The sequence below is a fragment of the Empidonax traillii genome, unplaced genomic scaffold (assembly GCF_003031625.1).
Source record: "Empidonax traillii isolate 1590-97213 ecotype Southwest subspecies unplaced genomic scaffold, ASM303162v1 scaffold386:size1297806, whole genome shotgun sequence".
Lineage (NCBI taxonomy): Eukaryota > Metazoa > Chordata > Aves > Passeriformes > Tyrannidae > Empidonax > Empidonax traillii.
In genome coordinates, this window is record NW_020955579.1 from 130,516 (window position 1) to 155,741 (window position 25,226).

The window sequence follows — 25,226 nt, forward strand, 5'->3', positions numbered from 1 at the left end:
TGTAGGGTCCAGTAATCCATCAAAAAAATTTATTTTGTTAATTACAAAAAGCTTTCTGTGCCCTGGGCAAGGCTCTATATTTGGTTTAGAAGGAATACTTTGGTATAAAGTCAGAAAATGTTCATCAATTTTGGTATCTGGCATTCAGAGTTTAAAGCCTCCTAAATCAGGACTTCAAGTTGATAATGTATTTCCTTTTCTTCAGCATGATAAAGCTTCTGCCTTCCAGTACCCAAGTTGTGTAGAAAAATCACTTCACTTATCTGAACCCAGATCCCATCCATAGGAAACACAGATCTGTAGAGCATTTTCCACGTGTTGGAAGGCTGTACTGTTTCCTAGTAAGGCTAGAAGTAGAAAACCTGAAGTTTGACAAAATAATTCCCAAGCGAAACCAACTTCATTTAAAAATAAATCTTGAGATACATACAGTATTCTAAAGCAGAAGTACACCATCTGGTTCACATGATACAGATGTGGCTCATTGATTTTTGTTCACCATCCACAGAGGAGAACAAACACTCCCCCTCAAGTGCTTTGGAACCATCACATTTGATCAGTAGGGTTTTCTGTTTCTGAATTTGAGAAAGCACTTTCTGAGATACCTCTTTCTCTGGATGAACTGGGAATGCCTTGTTAGTGCACTGCTGCTGTCCCCCACCCCATCCCAGCCCCTTAAGAGAAAAGGGGCTTAACCCTTTTCCAGCTTAACCATCGTTAACAATCAGATGTCCTTCTCACAGCAGGAGCTCTGTACTTATTCAAAAATAGCCCTTTTTAGATATATCAGGTGAGATGTAGAAAAGAACTCCTAATTCTTGGCCCACAAACAGGTCAATCCTTTAAATAACTGTATACATCTTATAAACATTTCAAAGGAGGAGCATGTCCATGAATGCCACATTGGCATTTATGTAACATTCATTGTCTCCATTACATGACCTTGAATCTCATCAAGTGCTCAAGTCTCCCCTAGAAGAAGTGCTGAAAAGTCAGGCTAATGGAGTATTGAAAAGCCCCATTAGAATAAATACAAAAGTAAGGAGGACAAACACTTTCCCCTCTTCTTCTTTTGCTGCCGTCTTGCTGAAATCTCCATCCCCTTTCAGCCTGATTCCATCTTCTCTGTTTTCACAAAACAACCTATTCAGAGGCTCTTGGCCTCCCTTTCTGGTTTCATGTCTTCTTACTACTCAATTTCTGTCTGTGCAGATGGGTCTCAATCTCTTGCTTGAAAACAAGCATCCCAAGCTGGCCATGAGAAGCCTCGTTCATGGCCTTGGACTGCATGCACATTTTGTACTGCTCCGGGGTCAGCTCGTCCAGACACTGCTTTTCATGCCACAGATGGAAGAGACCCCTGACAGGCGTTCGGATCACGATGAGGTTGCTGTGAAGGTATTTGCGGTAGAGATGTACATCTTCACCACCCCAGCCTTTAATGTCCAGGTCAAAGCCACCTGACGCAAACAAAATCCAAAATAAAACTAGAAATATAAACTAGGAAACTCAATGCTAATAATTAAACTGCAGCTGTTTTCTGGCTCCAATCAGCCCTTTAAAACAGACACATTTTCTGTGAACATCCAAGTGCCCAAATTTCTCAGCATCAAATCTTTAACTATCAGACAAAACTTTATTTGTACTGAGCAGTGCTTAGATTCTGGTAACCTCTATGGCACCTAGGAATAGTCTGAATATCTAACCACAGCACTGCTGCAAATTAGTGACATAGGCACATCAGCCAAGGAAAGGGAGGCTGATTGTTATTTTATGTTTTAGTAAAAAGACAGATGAATTGGAGTGTATTTTTCTTACCTATGTTGATAAAATCAGATCTGTACTGGCAAGTCATCCCAAAACCAAAGTCTCTCCAAAATCCAGTTTCTTTTTTAATAATCTGCATGGAGGGAAAAGAATTTTTATATGGAAGCAGAAATGCTTTCAGAGTGAGCAACAGACAAGCCCCTGAATGTGGTCAGAAATAGGAGCAACTGCCCTTTTATTCTTCCCCATGTGAATCCATGTCTGATCCTGAATCTGTTTTTGTAGATACTCATTGCATGTCTCTGCCTCCAAAAAACACCTGTGTCATTAGCCATCATGGACAAAGCCCCTGATGCAAAATCATCAGATTTTGCTCCACTCCTGCTGTTGTAGACCAAGTAGAATATTATCACACTGCTCTCTGGAGCTTACCTCTTTGCAGGCAAAACATCCTCCAAAATTGTTCGTTTCTTTCTGTGGCATTCAAATGTAAGAAACATATTGGTAAACCAGGGAAGCCAGACTCTGCTGTAAGAGCAGGTGGTGGCACCTGGATTGTGGACCCCAAGAGCTCTGGAAGAAAACTGTGGTTCTAATCTTGATCGCACAACTGATGGCTTTCTGATTACCTTAATTTTGACAAAAATTAGGAAGGTACCAAGAATAATTTTCCATTACAGAACTGCTATATCCAGCTAAAACTGAAGTCCAGAAATGTTAGGATATACTTCCCATAAAAGCCTTTGTGAAAATAAGCGAAGTCTATGTTACTGAGATGGACCATGAAAACATTATGTATTACAGGTAAAAAATCGGAGCACTGATAAACCATGGCTATAATATTGAAAAGCAGAAATCCAAGTATAGGTCCCTAGCATCATAAATTCATGAGTATGAGTGACCTAACCCAATCTGGTGAGACATCCAAGAGCTTCAAGTGATTGGGCCAGCTGTTTAAAGCTTCTGAGCAAGTCAGCAGTACTTCACACTCTTGAAGGTCTGGTTAGAAACCTACCCCTCAGCAGCTGCTTTGGAAAATTCTGACTGCCCTTGTGACAGAGTTATAGAAGATGAGGAGACAGAATTTCCATTTTTGGATTTACAAATCCGAGTGTTTCCTTCACCAAGAAATGCTCTTCCAAAGTAGTCTCTCCTGATTTCTTGTTCATATCTCCCCTTTTTGTTCATAACTCTTGTCACTTCAATAGCTTTTTTTACTGCTCACATTGCTGTTGCTTTCGTTTCTTATTTCTGCTTTCCTTGAAAAAGCCAACTCACTTCAGAAGCCAATTAAAAGGGAACAAAATTGTATCTGTCAGGTCTGCACTGTAACAAGTCTCTATAATGATGCCCTTACAGCAAGCCACTCGAATGCATTAGCATTATCATTTCCCATTAGCACAAGTGGCTGCTGCACAAATCAAATTCTATCACAGATTTCCAAAGGTTTGGGTTTTTTTCCTCAGCAGCCCAAGTACCAGGACAGAGAGGTAACACTGTCTTGTTTTAATGGCATAGATCTGGCCTCATGCCTGGGAACCAATGTGGGCTAAAAATATAAAAATCTGCATAAAAATGAGATTGGCTGTAGTTCTTTAAATCAAGAAGCTTTTCTGATGTAAGCATCACATTTTATGATTCAAATATTAGCTATAAATATTTTCACAATCCTGGCAACGTACTTTGTGGACTTTATGCTTGCTTGCAAGTTGAACTCTATTTTATTCCCTAAGCACAGTGCTTACAAGCTTGAGGGTCCCTGACAGGGTCTCATCAGAGAGAGAAGGGCTAACATGAATCCCATGGTATTATCAGAATAAGATTCCTCTGAGAAAAAAACAGCAGAAGGGATTTTCCAAACTTTTCAGGAAAAGGCTTTCTGGCTACATGTTTGATAACACAGACAACAGTAGAGAAAAAAAAAAAAAGTATTATTTTCAAACTGGCACTCTTCATTTCTAAAGAGGGACTCTTACAAGGTGGGGGTAGTGATGACAGAAGACTGGACTCAGACCCCAGGTGATCTTTTTCAGCTGTGGCTGTTTCTGGGCTCACAACACCACTAATTCCTATCTACCCTACCAACCCAGAACAACAATAGCAGCTGGGATGCTCTGGGGACAGTGTCCAGTCTGGGACATGATGAGCCCTGACACGTGCAGTGCCTGGCAGTAACAGGGGCAGATGTGGCATTTTGGGACCTGAGCCAGAGAAACTGAATGAAGCTGCATAGCTGGCTTATGCTTCAATTTGAAAATTCAGCCACTTAGCAGGACTAGTGGGCAGAGGACTGTGACCCACTGACTCTGGAGAGAAGCAAGAAGCACTTTTATCAAGCCTTTAAATTCCGAACAGTGCAACACCAGAGCATAAGAGAATGGAGAACAGTGTCTGCAGCAGTGTCAAGCAATGCCTCTATCACTAGCATTCATGTGAGCCTCTCGTCTGTGTGCTCTCTTTCTTCTTCAGAACAGCTCCCTCCTCACCGAGGAGACTCATGCATGCTGCAATCGTATGCCTTCTGGCTATGTTTTTAAAATCACTTGCTTTGTTCTCACACCAAAAATAAGCAAGTAAGATGGAAATCAGTGGAGTTATGCTGTGTTGTATCAGTGCCAGATTAAAGCCAGAAGGGACGGCTCCAAGCATGCCATTTGACTCCGAGACAACACGATACACCTCAGAAACAAACTGCTCGCAGGCAGTTTAATCATGAACTGTGGGATGCGAAAAGCTACTGTAAGGTGTTCAAGTAAATGAGGGGAAAACTGTGACAGCCCCTGGAATTTTGCTTTCACTGACTCATCTAAGGATTGCTATGCTTTTTACAAACATCAGTTCTTCAAATGCAAATACTATTCAGTGCAAGGAAGAAATAAGAGCAGGATCAGGGACTGTCACCCCAAGACAGCACACCATGGAGGAGCTGTTCACTAATTAGAAAATCCCTTCTGGCAGAGTAACAGACACAATTCAAACTCTTAGGTTCCATGTAAAAACTTTTAAAAAGGCTTAAACTAAATGGTACCTGTGAAACACAAAATCACAGAATCAACTAGACTGGAAAAGACCTCTGAGATCATCAAGTCCAACCTGTGACCCAACACCACCTTGTCAACTCAGCATACCTGCAGAACTCACCGTGACTGCCATAGTTAATTTTGTCTGTGGTGGTCACTGTGCACAAAGAATAGGGGAATGCTACCCAAGAGCACATGCACATTTAAAAAATGCTTTGTTTAAATAAAAGCAGGCATTCAGAGAAGAATATACTTACCAGCTGCTGTTCTAAAGACGGGATAGAATCATGGTGGCCATAAATTATACTGGGGTTATACTGGCTGAAGAGAACAGGATAAAACACCTTCTTGCCTGGAAATGACAATGGGTTATTTTTTTAAATAGCAGCATAAAACACACTTCTGTCTCTTACAAGATGCTGTCCAGATCAGACCAAATCTAGAAAAAATTACACAAATTTTGCACTGAGCCTATATTCTTTGCATAAGAATATGACTGTGAGGACATAATTAACAAAAAGATCCTGTTCCAGAAAGCAGATGCTCAAGGCAAGGGATTCAATCACAGTGGGAGCAGGAATTGTTACAACTGATTAACAACTGATTTACAGTAGCTTCATTACCAATTCAAAGACAGGAATACTATGGTGAAGGCTTTTATACAATAGGTAAAACCTGTTGAAAGATAATATACTTCATGAGTTGCAGTACCTGGCTGGGTGTTCAACCTGCAGGAGTTCAGGAATTCAGCTGTGAAGTATATGTCCACATCGCAAAAAAACAGAACAACATTGCTTCCTTTCCAAAATCGAGCACCAACGTCTAGTCCTTTGCCCCTGGAAAATTCTTCATTCAACTGGATGAAGGTAAAGTTCTTGAAGTTGGCTGACCTAGAAGGAAAATATTCAGCAACTTACCCTGTCCATACAACTCTTCACACAAGTCAGGGGTGGGAACCCAATATGAAAGCATTAACCTAGAAAGCTGTAGTATCACAGTTTGAGAGCTGTTTGAGGGAAGAGGTGTCCTCTTTGACTTTTCAGGAGATTTCCACTGGGTCTACATTCAGAGCTTGACCTGTGAACTCACACGCTAGCATTCCTATCACAGACTTTCTCTGAGCAGACCTCACAAAAATCCCAACAAGGCTTAGACTGACAAAAATATCTACAGTATGCCAGTATAAATTACCTATGGTCATATTACTGTATCTATAAAAGGGTGTTCTTCCTACATGGAGATGATAACAGAAGACTACACTGCCACATGATCTTTACAAACACAGCTATGTAAGCAAACTCAGTAATCCAGAGCTGGCCAAAAGCATCCAGAGTCTGTGTGCTCCACCTGCATTTAGAAGTCAACTTTCAGTCCTAACAGTTACCACCACGTTCAAAACCACTAAAACGTTATCAGTGTGGGGGAAAAAAATAAAAGAAAAGCTGCATTGAGGTAAAATTCAATAAAATCTGTTTGTGGTTCTAAAAAGCAATGTCACAAAACCACAGGTATGGGACTGTCTGGGTAACAATGTTTTTAGTCAGGGGAAAAAAAAAAGAGCCATTTTTTCCAATGCAGTTTAGAACTTTTTGACCCAATTGCATGTTTGAACAGTAGTGTAGTCTCCACAGTACAATCCAGTGTAAGAACAGCACACATCAGATGTTCATTCACTTACCTTGAGGTATTTTCAAGTATTGATTTGACTTCATTCATTTGTTCTTTTCCAAAGTAAACTACAGTGAGGTGAATTCTCCCATCCTGCTGAATGCCCATTTCCCTAGAGAACAGAGACAGATCTCTGACTTGTTCCAGAAGTTAGCTTTCTTCAATAACCTACATCTACTGGGGAACGCAGAGTAGGGTGAACCTTGGAGGCATTCCTGGGGGCATGATTCACTGACAAGAGATCCTCGTCCTGACAAAGGAAACCGCTGCTTCTGTCAGATGGGACAGAAGTCTATCTTTCAGGCAGAGTAGGATCAAGCTCTCTAAGCATTGTTTGTTATATTAACAGGAGGACATTGTTAAAACAGCCCATCCAGCCCCAGCAAGAATGATCAGGCAGGCAACAACTCCAGCACTTACAAGAATATGAGAAGGGGGATTTTAATACATACCTTACCTCATAACCTTGATCTCTTGTAACATACTCCAGAATTCAGATCTTTGGCATTTACTAAAATCTAAGTATCGACCAGAGATCAAATGCATAGCCTAAGGGTAAGACCAATCAGAACTAATGCTAGACACTATGCATCACTTGCACAAAGTTTAGTCAGCAAGAGTTCATCTGTAATCAGCAGAGAGATCAGCATAACCAGAGGGCAATTTTTCTCAGGCTAAAACAAGCACCAGTCAGATGGCTAATTTAGACAAGGAGCCCATTTTTAGATGGCTGCAATTAGGCAAAACAAATCCCATTGTAAGAGTCAGTATCTGTTCATAACACAGTCCTATGGGCAGCTATTTAAAGTTACACCTCCAAACATCTCTGTGCTGAAGATTAAAAGAAGTTTAAAAGTAACTATCCTGAAAGTTCAAATATGTTTCCTTCGTGCTTCTTATTGCCTTAATATTTTGTCTAATGGGGCCTGATGTCTGAGAGCACCGATTGCTCTTTTCTTTAGAAATGTTCCTTTGCAACTACTGCCATGAAATTCTTATGTTGCCACAATTGTATGTGCCCAACAAACAGCCTGAGACATATAAGTCAGATACATGCAAATCAGAAACCCTGATGACTGGACTATAATTGCTTTTATTGCTGATCACAATGCATTAAGTAGCCAAATGCCTTTCAGTCTATAATCTCAAAAATGACTTAGTGGCACAATGAACTTGTGTAGAAGTAGCAGTGAGTGAGGATAACTCCTGAAGTTGCATCTTACTTCCCAAATAAGAAAAAGCAAAGGCAGCACTGCAGTGGAAACCCACCTGAAATTCTGCATGAATTGCCGAAATTTGTTGGCTCTCTTGGCCAATGGCACAATGATGTTAATAAGTGTGTCAGCCATATTGATATTTTCATTTTTCACTTTCATTACAGGACCAAATGGTCGGAATAAAACAATCTTCTTAAACTGATGTTTCGTGTCTCCTTTGAAAGTCAGCTCATACAACGTGCCTTTATTTTTTTCTGTGCGGTAGATCCCTGTGCGAAAACAAAAGTGAAGAGATTTTTGGATTAAAGCTGGCTCTTGGATGGAAAAAGAGGACGCAGTCTTCATTTGCTACACTTAAATTGAAAACACAGCAGAAGCATGAGATATTTACTTCTAAACCAGCACGCAATTCACCATCATTTGGAGGAGGCCATCACTCAGGCTGGGACGCAGCCCTGGGCTGCAGGAGCTATTTGGTATTCTTGCAGGCACACTTCTAGGCTTGGCTGGGTTACAAGCTCCTGAAGGTTACCAACTGCTCACACTCAGTATAACCCAGCAGACATACTGTCCTTATTTTTCAGACTGCTCCAGTTGCACACTGCAGACATGCATGGTAATGGGATGCAGAGACACTGCGAAAGGCATCCTGCCCCCCTGCAGCAGGAGTGATTAGGCCATCTCCCAGAAAAGCAATTTCCTCATGAGCACATTAATTTCCTTCATTCTGGGTGGTTCTCTGGAAAGTCCCCTAATAAAGATAGGCAACCAGGCCTCATCAGCCGTCAACTTCACCCACTGCCAATCAGGACAAAACTCTCCTGTTACACAGCTCTTGAGAGACTTTTATTTCCTTTGTGGCAATGATGCGCACTCCTGGTCAGGTAGTGGTCTGCAAGGATGATGCTACAGAGTTTGTCGGAGGCTACAATCCAGGACACAATCCTGGAGACTGCATTAAACGGTTTCCAAGGATATTTAATTCGTACAAACATGTATTTATTTCCCGTATGGAATGAACTTTTGATATAGTCCATGAGTGAAATTGGTCCCATGCCGAGGGACAGCATGAGCTATGGAAGTCCTGGTCATACCTCACTGAAACACTATTCTGACACTTTAAGTGAGATCAAGTGTCAAAAAGGCTACAGCTGTTACCCACTCTAAATGATACTTCAGTCCTTACAATGCACACTGAAATAAAGCTTTTTCATTGTCAGATCCATTAGGTTTAAGAAGGAATAATTAATGCTGATTCTAACTACTCATGAATCCACTGTAAGCATGTTAACAACTTAATCAGTTCAAGAATATAATTGCAATGCCTTCCATCTCTTGCAGAAGTTAAAGAGACAAGCAAAGAATGTCTGGAAAAAAACTCCTCTTGACTTGTTTTTCTTTTTTTTTTTTTTCCCCTCCTCATCTGGTTATGAAGTACAGTTTCTTCTCGTTATGAAAAACAACACCAAAATAATGCTTTTTTTTTTCATCTTGTTCATTCCCTGATGTGTAACACTGCCATGCATCTGACCCATAGACTGTCAGATCCGTTTGTTTTTCTTGTGAAGGTCTGTGTCAAAGTTTTCATTGAACAGCAAAGTGACACAAGCTCTTCATCTAAGCTCTTCTTCTTGTATTACAGTTTTTACATTGATATAATCAAAAGACTAATGAGGTGTGATTTTATCTGGTGAGAGTTCTGAGGACTGTCTTATCTTCACTATCACTCCGTGTTTTTTTCTTAATGAATGCTTCAATGGGTTAATAATATATGCAGATTTACTGATCTGTTATTCACTTCATGTTTTATTTTTAATATCAGCTGAGTCAACAAATGCTCCAGTCCTCCTCCTAGCATAGCAGATGAATCTAGGGAGATAGCAGCTCCATCATTCTTTTATTTTTAATCTTTCAAAGCTGTGCCCTTGACTCCTCCTACCTTTTCCCATATAGTCTGCCCAAGGTGCAGACCATGAACTACATCTGTTATTGCACTTGAGATCACCTGAATGGTGACCCAGTAGTCCCTTCATTTCCTCCTCATGGTGGCCAGAGAATGGAAACCTGAGCCTCTGAATTCTGCTCACCCATTTATTCTTACAAAGCCTGCTGATGATTCGAGTGTGTTGTTGGCCTTTGCTGAGGCAGTTTTTGAACACAGGTCTTACCAAAGCAGTTTGTGCTTGAAAGGTTAAGACAACCTTTTGACATTAAGCTAAACAAAACTGGAAATTAAATCTGATTTGCATTTTCTCTAGAGAGAAATAGATATGACTGTTTCACACATTTTACATAGTGAACTGACATTTTTCATAACAAAGACCTACATTAAATTAACAAATTTAGTAATACCTACCACACAACATCTCAAAGTCTTTGCTTCTGGATCCTGTTCTAACCCAGACAAGATATGACAATCCCCAAAATACCCCTTCCCCAGAGATATGTACTACCCCATGAAGGAAGGCTTGACAAATAAGAAGTACTTTAAAGCAGAATGCATGTTGTGACCTGAGGGCGTCCCTCCTAGTGCTATACACCTAGTGCTATACACAACAGACTGCTTCTAACTCTGTAGTTTTGTTCTTGTTCAGTAATTCTACTACAGCTGAAAGCAAGCAGGTTAGGCGAAGGCAAGGTTCCCTCACACAAAATGGTAATCCAAGAACTTATAATCCTAACGTTTTATACTGAAGAGAACTGCATGCAAGTTTAATGCCTATAATTTGTTTTCTATTTTTAAACATCTTGTTTTATTTTTTAATTATCATCTTTTTAGAAGCAAAGAACAAAGTGATTTGTCCAAGATCAGGCAGTGAGCCTCAGAAATGAGTCTGAATGTCCTGAGTCAACCTGGGGACTCACATAGCAGAACATCCTGCCTTTAACAATATTTTTCCATTTCTGAAGGCTCTACTTCATTTGTGCCACCAGGACTTTTCAAGTGATTCAGAAAGATGTGTAAAGCAGCCTGAATTCTAAGATATGAGCTACAAGGAGAGGAAAAAAGTAATGTCAAGAAAAAAAACAAAAGAACCTTTTCCTGAAAAGACTGCTCCTGAAATGGTGGCCTTGGAAAAGCTAGATGCTCACTATGGATAAAAGAAGGTTAATTGATCATCTATTGCTTCCATTACAGCAGCTACATTTCAGAATATGCACCACTCCTTCAGAGGCAGGGAGAAAAGTTAAAATCTTCGGAAACCTAATGTAAAAAAATAAACAGGAGCTCTGGGTCAGCAGAGAGAGTAGCCCTAAAATGAAGGAAAAGAACAAATGAGAAGCAAAAAAAGACCTTGGCTGGAGGGCTGACTAAAGAGTGGTAAGTGTCCAGTCTTCAGAGCAGCAATTTCTAGGGTTCCCTAAAGAAATGGAAAATACCTGATCTCTCTTCGACAGGACAGGCAAACAAGTTGCACCTACACGGACCTACGCAGAATGGGTAACTAGCCAACAGCCATGCATTCTTAATGATGTTGAGTGGATGACAATTTTAGCCTCAGTTCCACAGACCACAGGTTTCAGGACTTCCACTGTCACTAGAAACACTCTCTGGACCCATGCTCATTACTTCTGTTATATGTTATAGGAACCACTTATTAGGATTTATCAGCATTCACTGTCCCCATTTTAACTCTGTATTACGATGGTCTTCCCACTTCATGTGCAGTAAAATACAGCATCTTACCTTCAAGGAAAAACACCATCCTTTCTCCTAGTAAGCTTTCAGGGCAAAACTGCACCAGGTAGCCCACCATCACCAGTCAAGCCAACTTGAGAAAGCAAAGCTACTCTTTTCCATTTGTATTTGACACCTTATTTAAATTTTCAGTCACTAGACAGCCACGTACTTCAAGTAGAAAAACTTACAATACATCATATTTCACAGTATCATGGCAGGGCATTTCTTAAGCAATCCAGGGATTCTCTGGAACTGTTCCTGTTAGGAAAGAGTATCACCAGACAGTGATTTGATTCACTTATGGAACACACCATTTAGGCTTGTCAGAGTCTCCAGATTATTATCTCCACCTTGGAGAAAATGAATGACTCCCAAATCTATTCAGCTCTGCTGCTATTTACATAAATTAATGATCAGACCTGTTACCTGCTCACTGAGCAGGGGCTTTCTATTGAAACAGAGTGGTCCTTTGCCTGCTTTTAATACACAGAGATTTCTGATTTTTTCCGTACTGGATTTTCCTGATTCCCCATGGCAGAAAACTAGTGAACTTGGTCCAAAAGTGGGAGGAAAAAGGGGGAGAAGGGAGCACTGTAACAGCTGAAGAACTCAACTGCCTCTGTAAAGGGAGAAGCAGAGCAGAGCAACAGCCAGATGGATACATGTCAGGCTCCAGGGAGAAGGTGTGGCTCCGTTGGCTTTGAATAAGGGGAAAAATGGAAAATTCCACTACGTGTCAGCTATTACTCTGGAAGGAGAACTGTCTGAGAATCCTATCCAAATTTCATGTAACAGCAATTCTGCTGAGGAGGAGTTTAACTCAGATGTAATATACTAGGGTCACAGTCTAATTCCCACGCACAAGTCGCTCTGTCTAGAAACTGCAGAGGATGCAACACTTATTTTAAGAAATCCCAGCCACAGAGACAAAACATATCTCCTTAAATGTAATAAGTGTTTGAAGAAACATTTTCCCTCTGCAAAGAAACGAATAAGGGCACAACATGAAAAAAAAAGGGAGAGATATAGACTCTAATTGAGTTTATTACCCCATACCACCACCCTGCCTAATGCCATATGCTAGCACGGAACTAGTACTGAAAAAGTGCCAGCTATGACCCACAAGAACAGAAAAGTCTGCACAAGAGGCCCAAGCAAACAAGATTAACTTGCACGACACTATGTTCTAGTGAGAGTCAGGATCAGCAATACATTTTAGTGAAGCTGGTGTCAAAGGCTCTGCTGAATAGAGAAGAAACAAGTACACAAATCTCACAGAGAGCAGGAGTTTAGGTTTTTAATCCTGTCTCTGACCCTGATTACCTGATTTTCATTTCAGCACCTGATCAACCTTAAGACAAGGACAGTAGGTCACATGTTTAGCATAAGAGACACAGCTTTCGTGTGCTGTTATTGCTGAAGCAGCTGGAAGATAAAGACTAAGAGGGTTAAGTGGTATTACTTTCATTGCAGACCTGGGCCACTTCTCCTAGAAAGTTGCAGATACCCTGGGCAGTTCCAGAAAATGAAAAGAGCTAGCTTGGTGGCTGGGTAAATGCAGCTGATGGTTGCTGTGTTGCTAGATTTATATTAAGCTGCCACAAGCTGACATAGAATCCAGCCTATTACTAACTTGTTGTGTAGGCAGTAGCACCTGCAGAGCACTGTTTCCAAAACAAGTTCTGAGTCCAAGCTCTAACTGAAATATCAAACTGGAAGTGAAAACTCAGTCCTCCCTTCACTTGCTCAAGTCACACAGAGCAATAGATTTGTTTGTGCTTCGATCAGCGGGTTTTGCCATTCTTGGAGAATGGAGGGTGGGGGAAAAGAAAGTGACAAGAGATGAAAGAGACTTCCAAAGGAACTCGGCAGGAAATCTTCTGCCAAATATCTTTGTTTCCAGTCCCAGTGCATGGATCCCTGCATTTGCAAACAAATCGGTCTGTACTGCTGAGTGAGAATGGGAATTTGGTCCCTTGCACCTACAGAAGCAAGGGCCTGCCCTGTGAGTGAGGGCACAGGGAAGGTTTCTTGAGCTCAGACTGACCTGCACATGGGGCTTCAGTTTCTTGAGCTCTGAATCGCATGCAGGGCTTCCTCCCTCCGGAGTATTTCACCATGGTATGTGAAAGCCAGCAAGACCATTAGTGCATGAAGAACCTCCACAGAGCCAGCATTGCAGTGTGCATCTCTTCCCCATGCCTTTCTGCACATCAGATTCTGCCTTAATCCCCAAGCATGTCACTGGTACCCAGTCAAAGACCCTCAATGGTGCTTAAAGGTGGGCTCTAAACTTAACGGATATTAAGCAACGTATGGCAGGAAACTTCTCCTGTCTTCTCACCCTCTCCCATGGAAGAGCTGATCGTACATGCTTGTTCAGCCCCCATAATAAATTATAGAAATGTATTTTGAAAAGATAAACTGAACTACAAACAGAAAGGAGGAGAATGGAAGCATGTAGCTCCAAGATGCATTCAACTGCACTTCCCAGTTCTCTGCCCACCCCCTGATCCTATGTCTGAGCAAGAAGAAATGGACTAGAGTGGAAGAAGTGCCTGGAACAGTGGGGAGCAAGGAGCTGCCTCAATGAGATCTCCACAGTCTAAGCAACTCACATCCCTGCCATGGGAGGCACCTGCCCAGCTGGCAGGTACATCCAGCATGGCTTCAAGAACCTACGGTCACTAGAGAAACATACAGAGTGGAAATTAACGACTGGCCAATGCACAACAGCAGTAGTTTTTCCTCATCACATGGCAGATGCATTTTGCTATGTTCTGTTCATAAATGCTTGGTGAAAAAAACAATCCACAGTAAAATCTCCAGTGATTTGGGATCAGCACATGAGAGCAGTTGTTCCATAAAAGGTAGGCATCTTACCCACATGTTCTCTGTGTCTGTAGCAAAAACATTTGAAGATGAGCAAGGCAAGTTTTTTCTCCTATGCTAAATTCACCTAGGTCAGATGTGGATTAAAATTCCCATCTCCCTCAGCAAATCAGTCACAGCAGGACTCCTCACCAGCACTATGTGGCCCTTTTAACCTGCTGTCTGCATACAAACCTTCAACAAAGTCGGAGGCCGTGTATACACGGTGCTTTGCATTGCCGACACCCTCTGGTTTGTTCAGACTCCCAACTCCTAATTCAATCACCTCCATCAACTCATCTCGCTTATCCTTCCTTACAGGTTTCTCTTCTGGGTGGCGTGTCAGCCCTGTCTCCAGTTGATACACCTTCTGCAGGGTAAAGCTCTCAAAGGGCACAGCCGCATACTCCGTGGACAGCTTAACACCGCTGTGCACCTCCGCTTTGTCTACTTGGGAACGCAGGAAAGCCAGCAGGTTAGCCTGGGCCTTCTCAGGGTTACTGTGGTCAAGCCAAACGTCCAAGGGGTCTGGGTACTGGTTCTGCATCTTCTTAAGCTGCTCAGTCCTGCCCTGGAGCTCAGCCTTCAACTGGGCAATTTGTTTCTTCAAGCTGACGATGTAATTGCTGTGTTGCTCTTCTCGCTCTTGCAGAACGGCTTCATAACCCTCCTTCACAGTCGGACTGTGCACCCTGGGCAAGGCAAGCTGCTGGTTGTCACCCTTGGGTGTACAAGCCAACATATAAACAATAGACATTGAGCAACAGGCCACCACCAGCAGGCCTACAAGTCGGGGGAGAAATAGAATAAATCCTCGTCGGAGCATCATATCTCAAAGAGCAGAGTCTAACCCCACACATGCAGAAGTTCTGACATCCATGAAGTGCCACAGAGGCCTCTGGACTTCGAATACTCTTACACAGATGCATGTATGTGCAGGAACTGACTTGTCAGCTCTCTTAAAATGTCTGCTTTGCCTCTATATTGAGTTCTCTCTGGTGTTTACCCAGCGGGACAAAAAGATAAGCTGTGAAGTAGATAGGACACCTCCTGATCCTCATGGCAACATGTGTGTTGCTGCAATGTGATCAGATGGTGGCTGATGGAGCCTGAGGATCTGAAAGACAAATGACAAAGACAGAATTTGGTCATTCAGTTCAGATCATTTAAAGTGTTCTAAGAATTTACCTTGTTTCTCAGCTGCTCTGGCATATCTCAGAGCTGTGAAGTGCTTGGGCCAAGACCCAAAAGATGCCTAGATCCTTATGTGGGAAACTCTGTATGAATGCCTTTAAAGTTAATAACATGACTTGGCTCACTGCCAATGAAAAACTAGTCCAGGCCTCAAAGTCTGCCATGCTTTGGAAATACTAGGAAGTGCCTAGTGGTGAGATGCTGATTTGTTCCGTTCATCCGAGCAATGATGGCTCTCCAAGCATTCTCACCTCTTGGAGCGTTCAAGTTTTGAAAGGAAGGCAGTCAGTCCCACAGCTACCACAGACTCTTTAGCTTCCAGGCATTTTTCCATGTTTTTCCAAAACACCAGGGGGTAAATACGGTCCATTTGAGCATATGAAGCCTGACCTTGAGCAGAAATTTGATAACCAAGAGACTAGAAACTGTTATCAAGGCCAATTAGTGCAATTAACATTGTCTGACATATCCTACCAGACGCTTCCATAAAAAGCGAATAACTACGAATAGGATTTTTTTAGGAATATTCAGATCAAGTCTTACTCAAAATCAGGGGAAGCTTTGTTTCTGTTGTAGGAGGATGTTCTCATTGTGCACCATTTTAACTTTTCAAGGCCCTCTTCTGTTTCTCATAACATTATAAAAATTTAGGCAACAATGAACAGTACTACTGGTTTTTTTCCATGTATACTCTCTGCCCAGGACTACAGACCACAGAGAAGGTTTAAGGAAAGATGGCTTAGGTATTTTTTAAAATAAAAGAACTTTAAATGGGGAAACATTATTATTTTTAATAAAACTTCCTCTAGTGTATGTAGAAACAGGAAAGAAAAATTAGATAATTGAACATGAATATGGATCTAGCTGTAAGCTACATTAAAACAATTGTGCTGAGAACATTAACAGTGGGATTTTTGAAATCCCTCAGTTTTGGCCCAAACCCATGCTGGTGCAAGGAACTTCATCATTTACTCAGCTGACTGTATACTTGGTGCAAGGTTGAGGTAACATCCTAGATTACATGGCGACACTGCACTGTTACACTCAAACACAATCAAATTAACCCTTCGATGCTCTCCCCTCAGATGCATGCATGACATCATGACACTCTTTTGACAACAACAGAGATTCACAGACCTTTCAGGCATACATCCTTAATGGTAGACCCTTAAGTAAAGACAGTTTAACTAAGAATAAGACTTTCAGAGTTATTTTCAGTTATTTCTAGTCCTGAGTCAAAGTCTTACATAGGACTTTTTAACAACGGCCACGTGACTTCCCCTCCTCTGTCTCGATTGATTATTACTCTATATACAGCAGTTATGCAGAGATATTTCTGATGTTTGAACTGTTATCATTATTTTATCAGTTTGCAGAGCTTCTGGAAAAAAAACCCAACTTTTAGAGTAGAAATTGAGTAGGCTAGAGTGAACTTTAAAAATAGTACTGTGTTTTTCTCAGAGTAACACTGAATGGCTATTATAGCATTTATAGGATTCTCCAGAAAATGTCAGCGTTTCCAAACGAAGAATTGCTGATTTTGAAGAAAATACTCAAGCAGCAGGAAAAAAAGGACAGGATGAAGTTGGTACTCTTACCTTTTTGGTGTGATCTTGTCTTTGGAACATCTTCATCTGCTACAGCTTCTTCTCAGCTTTTCAAAATCATCCCCTGTTTATCTCCCTTCTTATGCCCTTCCCATAAAACGGGCGTACTATGAAAAGCGCTGTCAACCTCGGAACACCTCTTCATTGCTTTCACATTTGTCAGCTGCCTACATCCTCAGTCTGTCTCCTGTGCGGTGAAAGGCTGTAGTGGAGACGCTTCCTATGGATGCACTATAAAAGCTGGCCTCCTGCAATGTAAAGGAGCTTGTCAAAGCAGGGAAAATTAATCTGGGCATTTCTAACTGTACAACAGATCTGGCTAGAAGACTGCAAGAAGGTAGTGTGCAGGGAGACAGGGTCAGGAAGTGGTGAGATGTAGCACATAAAACACTGCTGTGCTTGTACGCTTCACTTCACACAATTAGTCCATTGACTGAATTGGCAGAAGCTGAACATCACTGAAAGGATTAGTTGTGCTAACATGGCATAAACTGAAATTACATCTCAATGGCTTAGATAAACACACTATTTCATTTCTATAAGCAGCAACATATTCCAGTTTTGGGTAAAGAGCTCTTCAAATGTTGACCTTAAAATATATGTGTGTGTAGATAGTTATCTTCACTTAAACATCGTATGTCTCTCTTCAGGGTACTCTTTCTTTTCTATATAGTTTTCTGGTTTGTAATCTCACCCATCAAAGATGCATCTTTATAAACATTTCAGGACAGTAAATTAACAGAGCTATTTTGTCCTTTGAACCACCATTCTCCTAATAAGGAATTGAGGCCATGGATTTTCACCCTCTTCACAGGGATTTTACTGCCATGACTGGAGTTATCCTGATAACAAGCATTCATTGCTTGCCCTCTCTTGCTGGTCCTGTCTTAATAAATTTTACTGGTGGCTTCAGTGGCACTGCCTTACAGTGACTGACATTTAACTATACAGCTGTTACTGTACTACTATCTCATGGGCATGCTTGTGAAAGCAGTCCTGATCCATGTCAGTGCCAAAAAAAGCAGATTACTTTAAGTCAACACTGAAGGTGGTCATGGCTAAGGCATCCCAGCTGCACAGACAAGTACCAGAAAGCCAGGGACGGTAACTCCTCCTAACAACCGTTCTGTTGATTTCACCAGACCAACAGTTTCACACCAACTGAGAGAGAGCCTGAGATGAAGAGAAGACAAACTGAAATGTCTTTTTTTTTTTTTTTTCCAGGAACTGACAAAAACGCCTCTGTATTTCACAGCAGTCAGCTGCATCAAGTAGTGTTAGTCCCTTTGCAAAAAGAAGCTGTAACGAATATGCAGTGATTGGTCTGACAGCTGAGGAAAAGAACGGTAATGCTAAAAAAGTCTCCTATTGCAAAAACATCTTCAACTTCAGCTCAACCTGTTAGCCCAGCCAGAGGTCGGCCCAGCTCACAGAGGTGCTTTTCACTTGCTTTCCGGGAGCCTGGGCCCAAAAATTGATCCAAACACCGAAACAGATTCTGTCGTCACTGTAAGCACTGTGTAAACAACTCTGCACAGTGGAAGGTGGTGCACCCAATCACAGGGAGAGGCAAAACTTAAGAAAGATAGTTGGTTTGAAATTTTGGATGGTATGCACCCATCATTGTTCCTCACCAACATCTGTATTTTTAATGGACTGCAAAGTTACAGGAAATTTATGTCTGCACAGAAATGACAATGTATTTCAAGTCTGAATTTTTGACTCTCAAAAATCACACTGAGAATTTGTGCAGAAGAAAGGGACTCAAAATATCGCTGTATATCTATCTCCCCTCTGAGCTCCACAGTTCCCATGCTCTTCAGGTTGAGGACAGAAATGAATGGCAAAAGCATTTGCATAGTGACTGTATTTGCATAGGCAGTGATCTCTCAGCACATATGGCATGGGTAATGCCAAATAGTTCCACTTTTTCAAGTACTTTCTGCCACAACTTCTTATTATAGGTGTAACTCAGACTGGCAACTCCCATTTTATCTCACAAATCTTTTTTAAATGCCTTTTTTTTTTCTTTTTCCAATAGAGGCAGGAAATGGCAGAAGCTGCAATTAGATTTTGTGTAGGTGTTTGAAAATCTTCATTGAATAGCAGCACACGTCACAGGGAGATTTCACTAGAAGCATATTAATCTCTGAAATGAGCTGCAGGGAGGAGGAAACAGATGTTTCTCCCAGACTTTAAGTGCCTTACAAAAATAGAGAAAGACATTCTGCAGCCACTTGGCATTTGCCTTGAACTTTTTAATTATAAGGACTGTGCATAGCACTGCAGACAAATTAGTCTGCTTTAAATGCTAGGAACAAGATTTTTGCTCCCTCAGCTCCTTGACAGAAATTCAAGCCACTCAGCAGAATGGAACATGTCACGGGGATTAACACCTAGTTTCAAACAACAGTTTAAGGTGCTTGTGCACTTTGTGCAAAAATAAACTATATTTCTCCTCAATGCCAAATCATGATTTTTCAACTGCTTCTCAGCCCAGTTCATCTGCCCAGGGCTGAATTAAACAAAAGGCTGAATAAAGAAAAAAACCCTGTCTGATAAACTGACTGGGTGCACCTTCATAACCTTCCTATATTGTTCCATTAAAAACTCTATCACTGCTCCCTCTTTGGTTGACACTCACACATTCCAAACCAACTACTTAAAATCTTAACATATAGTTTGCAATTTTCAATCCAAATAAAGGATTGTTAAGAACTAGTGTCCAGAATGAAAATGCTAAATGCCAGTACTTGAAGACAGTAAACAACTTACTGTAAAGCTCTTCATTTCCTATTCTTTGATTTCAGAGTCATCTTCAACAGAAAATCTTACTTATATTGTCACATGTACTCTCAAAGAGAAAAGTCTCATTATCTAACCCTGCCCAAAGAAAGACAGTTATACTGTTCCCCTTGATAATGAACAATTACAGTCTGATCATCTTGCAAACAGGTTACAACACACATCTGTTAGAGGCTGACTTCAAAACAAGACAAGAAACCCTCAAAAGCATTAACGTTCCTGGAAATACTATGTCTTCTTGTTAGGGAACTGAGAAGTAGCTGCTTCATTCAAGAATTAGCTTACGTTAAATATATTGCTATAGGTTTCTAACTCTGAAAGTTACAAAACCAATGCAGAAGTGATAACTTTTGCCTTTGTTAGTACTCTGGACCCCACTGCTGCTAATTTAATTGAGTTCCTCTTGCCAAGGAAAAGCAGTAACATTATTTAATAGGACAACCTGCCATGCCCTTTCAGCTGAATTCTGAGGTCCACGTCTACTTTTGTTAGACCATCCACTTACATGTGGTCTCAATGCTCACGAAGGTGACTTTCCCAAAGACAGCCTAGAACAGAAATTGAGGCACTCTGAAAGCCTTCTGCTGGTATATGCAGTAAACATGCCAGAGTTGTTACAACTTTTACAGTAGCCATTAGTTTTCTACAGATCAATAACCAGCAATTGCAGAAGTCTGTATTAGGAATGTTATTATTTGTATGTATTTTACTCATATTTCCACTTTACTGCCACAATATACCACCCCTCTCTGTTAAACACATCCTCAGTACAACTTTTAGCTGGGAGTACTATAGGGCGCTTCCAAAACCCTTTACAAGATTTTCTGTAGAGAGTTTCCACCACTCTCTATATCCTTCAGTAGGCCATGTGACAGATGCATGCCTTGTCAAGCTCCTAAGAGAACATGCAGAGAAGAGAGGGCAAGCATGCACTGCTGCTTCAGAAATGCTCTCACAAAGACCATCTTCATGCTTCTTTGAGACAGAAATTACAATGCTTTTTCCCTGAAGGTCTTTCAGTATTTCCTGATTGAAATAAATAATAGGATAAATTTTGCTTATCCGTTTAATTCTGAACTTGGGAAAAAATGCTGTTATTTCACATTGAAATGTTTACTCAAGCACCCTCAGTGATTTACACAAGCAAAAGAAAACGGACTGCCACCACAGAAACAAGCAGTCATTCCTTTTAAGAACGAAGATGACCACAGTTTCACAAAAGAAATTCAGGGCAGCAGGAGCAAGGCCTGTAAAAATGAAGGGATCTACACCCATGTAGGGACACACCATGAATGTTTGTGGATTTAGACCCATCTCTTCATGACCAAAATATTTTCTTGTACAAAGTGCACACTACTGTCACTCTGTGCCAGGAGCCCTAAGGATTCTGCCAGATGTACATCACAGTACCACAGCCAGACTTCCAATGAAATCTGAAGCCCAGTATATGCACACTCTTGATGGTCATGAATCACTGAAGGTTTAGCACCTATCTAACTAAGCAAGAGAGTTGTTTATCCATTGCTAAAAATGAACAAATGTGCATGACTAAGTTGTGTTCAGAAACAGGAAAGCCTAGCTGGGCTGAGCTGCAGGGCGGAAGGTAGTTTCTGTGTGTCACAGTATTTATCTAGGACTGCTTTAGTCCACGCTTATAAAATCTCTCATATGTTTAGCTGCCATCAGCCCAACCCTTCAGCTCCAACTGCACAGTGAAAGCCTGCTGCTTTGAGAAAAGCTGTTAGGTGATGAAGTACAGTAACAGTGAATTAAGGTATCTATCCTATCAAAGTCCTTGTAAGGTAAAAAATAGAGGTTTAAGGTGTCTGAACAATCCAGCCTGACCTGGAGATTACATCTTCCTCTCCTTGCCAGAAATCCCTGGTACAGCTAGAATGCCCTGTACCAAGCTAGATGTGTACTTGAACTTCATTAACTCCAGCAGAGCTGGCAGCAGAAGAGGTTTCCTCCCTCCTGAGTCCAGTATGTGGGAACTGAGAAGAGATATCTGGCTCCCACAAGTCTAATGTTATATTCTTTTGGTAATGCAGAGCCCTTAATTTTGAGCTATTTGTACCTGAAATGAAATTTACTGGGTAGTGTGGTATCAATACAGTGCTTCAAATAAAGTAAATAAGAGTAAGGGTGACAATAGAAAAAAACATCTCAGTAGTCAAGGTATAGGTAGATTAATTAGGCTGAACAAGAGTTATCAGGACAGGGACTAATTTTGCTGACCAAGATTACTGTTCGGCTATGGTTTACATTACAGAAGAAAACCAAGTTCTAAACTACAAACTAATAACCAGGATGCCAGAAAACAACTGCAGCATGGTTCAGTATTAGACAACTTACCCAAGCTCCAAACACAGCTCTAAATTATGCAGCATTAACAGCTCATGTACCAACAACCCCCAAGCTCCACTGATCTGCATTTCCCTATCAGTCTGGTCTGTACTGATGACAGGAAGAAGCCAGGCTCCTGATTCAGCCCCATTTCCTTCCTGCTCCAGGTTAGTGCTTACTATGAAACAAGACATGCCACAAGGTCCCGTTTAGTTCATCACCACTGTTTCGATATGTGATTTTTGTCAAAGACAAAAATTTCCTTAATATACCAGAAAAGAGTCTCCTAGCAATTCTTTGAAAAGCCCAAGCTCTTTCAGTTGTTTCAGTAAAACAGTTTTTCTCTTTCTAGCAAAACTTTCCTTTTTTTTTTTTTTTTTTTTTTTTTTTTTTTTTTTTTTTTTTTTTTTTTTTTTTTTTTTTTTTTTTTTTTTTTTTTTTTTTTTTTTTTTTTTTTTTTTTTTTTTTTTTTTTTTTTTTAATTTTGGGCTTACACAATACTTGAACCTCACCATTTTCACCTTCATCATTAAACTAGCCAATTCTTTATTATGGGAACTTGAAAAGATAAATTACAGCAAAGTCTCTGCAGAAAAGGTCTAGGCAGAGAGGAGAAGAGAGGAAGGTTTCCTATGTTTCTTATTGTACAGACTTCTATCTACCTGTCCATGAAATTCTTCTTCCAAAAAGGAATTGAAAAAAACCCTGAGGAAAATCAGAAGGTAAAGAACTATCCTGCAAAATACAGCTATCTTCAATTGACTTATTCAGGTCAATTGATTTCATCAGAATGAATATATTTATCTTTTTATGATACTTTATCACTTATATGAATTTATTTTTAAATAAAATATTTCAATAGGTTGACAATGCCTACTTTATTTTAACTTAACAAATCATACTGCTTCAAGTTTCCACTTCATGACAGGTTTTGTGGGTTTCTCTGAAGATGGCAGACTGCACACAGGCACACATAAAACTGCTTTTGGTCAAATGGCTCTAGGAAACATTATTCTTTTAATTTTATGAAAAACGTCATCACATTTCTATATCCTTGAGTCAAGTAAACCAAGCCACATTTTCAAGTGTTAATGAGACACCTGCTCAAAGTTACTTCAGTTTCTAGGTTTTCATCTCTGATCCTCAAATCATATTGCAAAAGGGATCTAGGCTTTCAATTTCTTTATAAGCTACCTCCATTCAAACAATCAGTCTGATATACTACTTCTCAGCTGTATGATATATTAAATTACAGCCATATATGTAATTTCTCATTGGTCATCATGAAATTTCAGTTCCCTCATTGACTATATTGGTAGTTGGGTTTAAAACTGTAGTTTATTAAGGAGATTTTAACTGCAGTTACTGCATAGTTGTCAATAGCTCTTAAAAACCATCCATTCAGCCAGAAACACATTAAATGTTAACAGTTCACGCAAGAAGCACAGAGATGATTGATAAGTAAAGCCAGTTTCCTTTGCCAGTAAAAGCTATCTATATTTTCCCCTTTTGTTACACGAGAGAAGTACACCCTGAGTTCAGGTCAGCATTTCCTGAAAAGTTCCAAAGAGCCTACCCCTTGGAACAACTTCAGGCTTCAATCAGAAGCAAAACATATTTCATGCAAAGCTGTGAAATAACACACACAATATGAACTTACTCTATATTTTCCTCACTGTACCACAATGGTGTCTAGCTTGGTTTGATTTATGTACCAAAGTTGACGCAAACCAAACCCTTTTTTTTTTTTTTAAGGATAGTTTTTTTTGTAGGTTTTTTTGTTTTGTTTTGTTTTGTTTTGTTTTGTTTTTTAAGAAGAGAGTTTCCTGCAATTAGGTACAAAGCTTTTCAGAAAACAATAATAGGGGAAAAAAAGTATAATCTCACAGCCTACAAGAATATTTGAAGGAAAGAAATTTCCTTATGAGATGAAGCTTCATTCTACTGTGTCTTAGTTTCTCTACATATGGAAATGCAAATGATAGCATTATTTTTTATTGCAACAAAGATTGGCTAGAATGTGTGCTGGCACAACTACATAAGCTTTGAAATAAAAATAATCAGTTGCTGCTGTGCCTTTACAGATTCCTCCCTTCCCTTCCTTTTAATACAGATTTCTGTAGAATATTAAAATCATACTATTTTCAACAAGAACCTGTAGCAGTTAAACTCAGAGAAAGATATTCCTGCCTATCTTCTAATCCATAGAAAAGGAAATGTGACTGTTTTCTGTAGTCTCTTACAAGTGTGCATTGTCCTATTAACTTCTCTGAAGGGTTTAGTGTAATCATGCAACACATTCTGGATTACAGGTCTAAAAATGTAAATTCCTTACAGTGATAACCAACTTCTATTGATTTCATTGTTAATAACCTATAACACTCAGCTGAGGAACAGATATAGAGTTATAAAACCATTTTTATCATAGAACAGTTTGGGTTTAGAAGGGACCTTAAAGTTCTAAGGGACCTAGCTCAACCCTCTGCCACAGGCAGGGACACCTTCCACTAGATCAGGTTGTTCAAAGCCCCATCCAACCTGATCTTGAACACTATAGTGGATGGGGCAGCCACAAGTTCTCTGGGCAACCTGTTCCAGTGCCTCACCACCCTCACAGGGAAGAATTTTTTCCTAATATCCAATCTAAATCTACTCTCTTTTGATTTAAAGCCATTCCTCTTTGTCCTATCCTTACAGGTCCTTTCTACAAAGTCCCTCTCCAGCTCTCTTGTAGGCTCCCCTCAGGTACCAGAAGGTGCTATAAGATGTCCCCAGAACCTTCTCTTCTCCAGGCTGAACAATGCCAACTCCCTCAGCCTGTCTTCACAGGAGAGGTGTTCCAGCTCCAATGAAATACCCGAAGGATTCTATATTTCTTTTATCATTAAATCTCCACTACTTCCTTTTTTTTATTTAGTTCTATTACCACAGAACAAGGGTTCCACACGGCCTATTAGAGATGGCAATGAAATGTCTCACTACAAATGTCTCTAAAACAATAACCGTTCTCCTACTGATGTGAAAGCATCTCCTTTTCCTAGCTGCAATG

At 40.5% G+C, this 25,226-nt stretch overlaps 1 protein-coding gene across 3 annotated transcripts in view; it reads right to left on the reverse strand.

The window, feature by feature from the left end:
- Nucleotides 1–56: 56 nt before the first annotated feature.
- Nucleotides 57–25,226, reverse strand: part of CSGALNACT1 (chondroitin sulfate N-acetylgalactosaminyltransferase 1) — a 44,654-nt gene continuing 19,484 nt past the window's right edge. For all 3 annotated transcript variants that reach the window (XM_027893340.1, XM_027893338.1, XM_027893337.1), the window contains 8 exons: nt 17,018–17,274; nt 14,421–15,342; nt 7,725–7,941; nt 6,466–6,567; nt 5,499–5,677; nt 5,045–5,139; nt 1,819–1,900; nt 57–1,460 (listed from right to left, as the gene is read on the reverse strand). In XM_027893340.1, coding sequence (XP_027749141.1) covers nt 1,177–1,460; nt 1,819–1,900; nt 5,045–5,139; nt 5,499–5,677; nt 6,466–6,567; nt 7,725–7,941; nt 14,421–15,054 — 1,593 coding nt within the window. In that variant the 5' untranslated portion in view covers nt 15,055–15,342; nt 17,018–17,274 and the 3' untranslated portion in view covers nt 57–1,176. The remainder of the gene's footprint in view (nt 1,461–1,818; nt 1,901–5,044; nt 5,140–5,498; nt 5,678–6,465; nt 6,568–7,724; nt 7,942–14,420; nt 15,343–17,017; nt 17,275–25,226) is intronic.